Below are 1,555 nucleotides of genomic sequence, written 5' to 3'. Positions count from 1 at the left end.
TATGAATCAGAATCTGACTCCTCTTGCCTCTGCTTTCTTTTTCTGGAGTCCATTCTGGAAGGCAAACAATCATCATTTAGAACATACTAAAAATACACCCAAATGAATTCACAAGATACACCCAACTGAATATTAAATATACACCCAACGCAGCAAACGAAACACACGCTGCTTAATAAACTACATACACCCAACGTGATCAAACAAAATACACCCAACTCGAAAAAGAAATTACACCCAAGTATGGTTCTTACTTTTTCCCCTTTTTGCTGGGGTGTTTTCTTCCTGAATCCTCTGAGTCTTCTTTAGCCTCAGACTCAAAGGTAGAAGTGTCACTGTCAGTAGTTTCTGTCTCCGAAGACGAAGTTGGACTCGCCTTCCTTTTTTTTGTTTTTTTTTATTTCTTGTTTTTTTTTCTTTTTTTTTTCATTTTTTCTCTTGTCTCTGCGATCTTCAGAATCCCCTGAAACATGAGATATTTTAGTTAGCAGCATTCAGGTAAATAAAATACACCCAACTTATTATGTTTACTTACCAAAATTTCCTGTCTTTCTGCAGACATTCTTTCCACCAACTGCTCCTTAGTCCAGTTGGCAATCCAGGACTTTGGTGGTCTTTGAGTCCTGTTTTTGCCTTTGTTTTTTGAAAGATGAAAGTAGATTATCATGAGGGCGAAGAGGCAGCCATTAATTGATTTCTTCTTCTTCTCCTGGTAGTCTGTGATGCCCTTGACCATGAAGGTCAAAACATGCCCCCCCAGTTTCTCTCTGATATGCCGTCCATCTTAAAAATTGGGGCCAGGTGCACGGGCGATATTTTGTTTATCGTCGTTGGCAAAAGGAACGTCATCTGTATGTAGAGGATGAATATCCTCTTGAACATCAGGCGTTCCTCTTCGTTGCCAACGCCGATTTCTATCATTTCATCAGTAAGACTTTTGAGGGTCTTACCCTGGAATCTTCTATAAATTATTTTGTCATCATCAGAAAGTTTCTTATACTCAACTTTCTCTGGAAATAGATCTCCTACAAAAAGGAAGACAACAAAGTATCCAAGTCGGTTCAAAAACACCCAAGCATCAACTTATATAGACCCAAGCAACAACTTAATATACACCTATAATTTTAAACTAGTTACCTGTTGCATTGATGCCAAGTGCATGACCTATTTTTCTTGGTGTTATTTGGAAAGAACCATATCCTGTCTTCAGTTTGTTCTCCCCAAGTTTGAAGTTGTTTGCCAGCTCCCTTAAGAGTTGGTGATCCACCCTTAGTGGTGGGATGTGCATCAACCCACCGAATCCAAGATCCCTCACAATTGCCTTCTTCTCCTCAGTCATGTTTTTGAACTTATCACTCAGGAGATGTGTGGCACACTTAAGGTCTTTTGTTTGGTTTCTTGCTGCCATTTTCTCTGAAACGAACAATACACCCAAAGATAACAGTAAGATACACCCATATATATATGAGTCAGATACACCCATTAATAACAATAAGATACACCCATTGATAACAGTAAGATACACCCATATATATGATTCAGATACACCCAAAGA

General features: G+C 38.7%; 1 protein-coding gene across 1 annotated transcript; it reads right to left on the bottom strand.

Annotated features, from left to right (window-relative positions):
- Nucleotides 1-614: 614 nt before the first annotated feature.
- LOC130945731 (uncharacterized) lies at nucleotides 615-1,339 on the bottom strand. The gene is made up of 2 exons (XM_057874438.1): nucleotides 1,138-1,339; nucleotides 615-1,025 (listed from the first exon to the last, which is right to left on the bottom strand). The coding sequence occupies exons 1-2, from the start codon at nucleotides 1,337-1,339 to the stop codon at nucleotides 742-744; spliced, it is 486 nt and encodes a 161-aa protein (XP_057730421.1). The 3' UTR covers nucleotides 615-741.
- Between the last annotated feature and the right edge of the window lie 216 nt (nucleotides 1,340-1,555).

The sequence above is a fragment of the Arachis stenosperma genome, chromosome 8 (genome assembly GCF_014773155.1).
Source record: "Arachis stenosperma cultivar V10309 chromosome 8, arast.V10309.gnm1.PFL2, whole genome shotgun sequence".
Classification (NCBI taxonomy): Eukaryota; Viridiplantae; Streptophyta; class Magnoliopsida; order Fabales; family Fabaceae; genus Arachis; species Arachis stenosperma.
The sequence above is the reverse complement of the archived record's forward strand: the minus strand, read 5'-3'. Positions and strand labels throughout refer to the sequence as shown.

Coding starts and splice junctions, on each gene's coding strand:
- LOC130945731 (XM_057874438.1), bottom strand. CDS start 1,339: ATGACTGAGGAGAAGAAGGCAATTGTGAGGGATCTTGGATTCGGTGGG. Junction 1,026..1,137: donor ACTTGGCATCAATGCAACAG/GTAACTAGTTTA, acceptor TCCTTTTTGTAG/GAGATCTATTTCCAGAGAAA.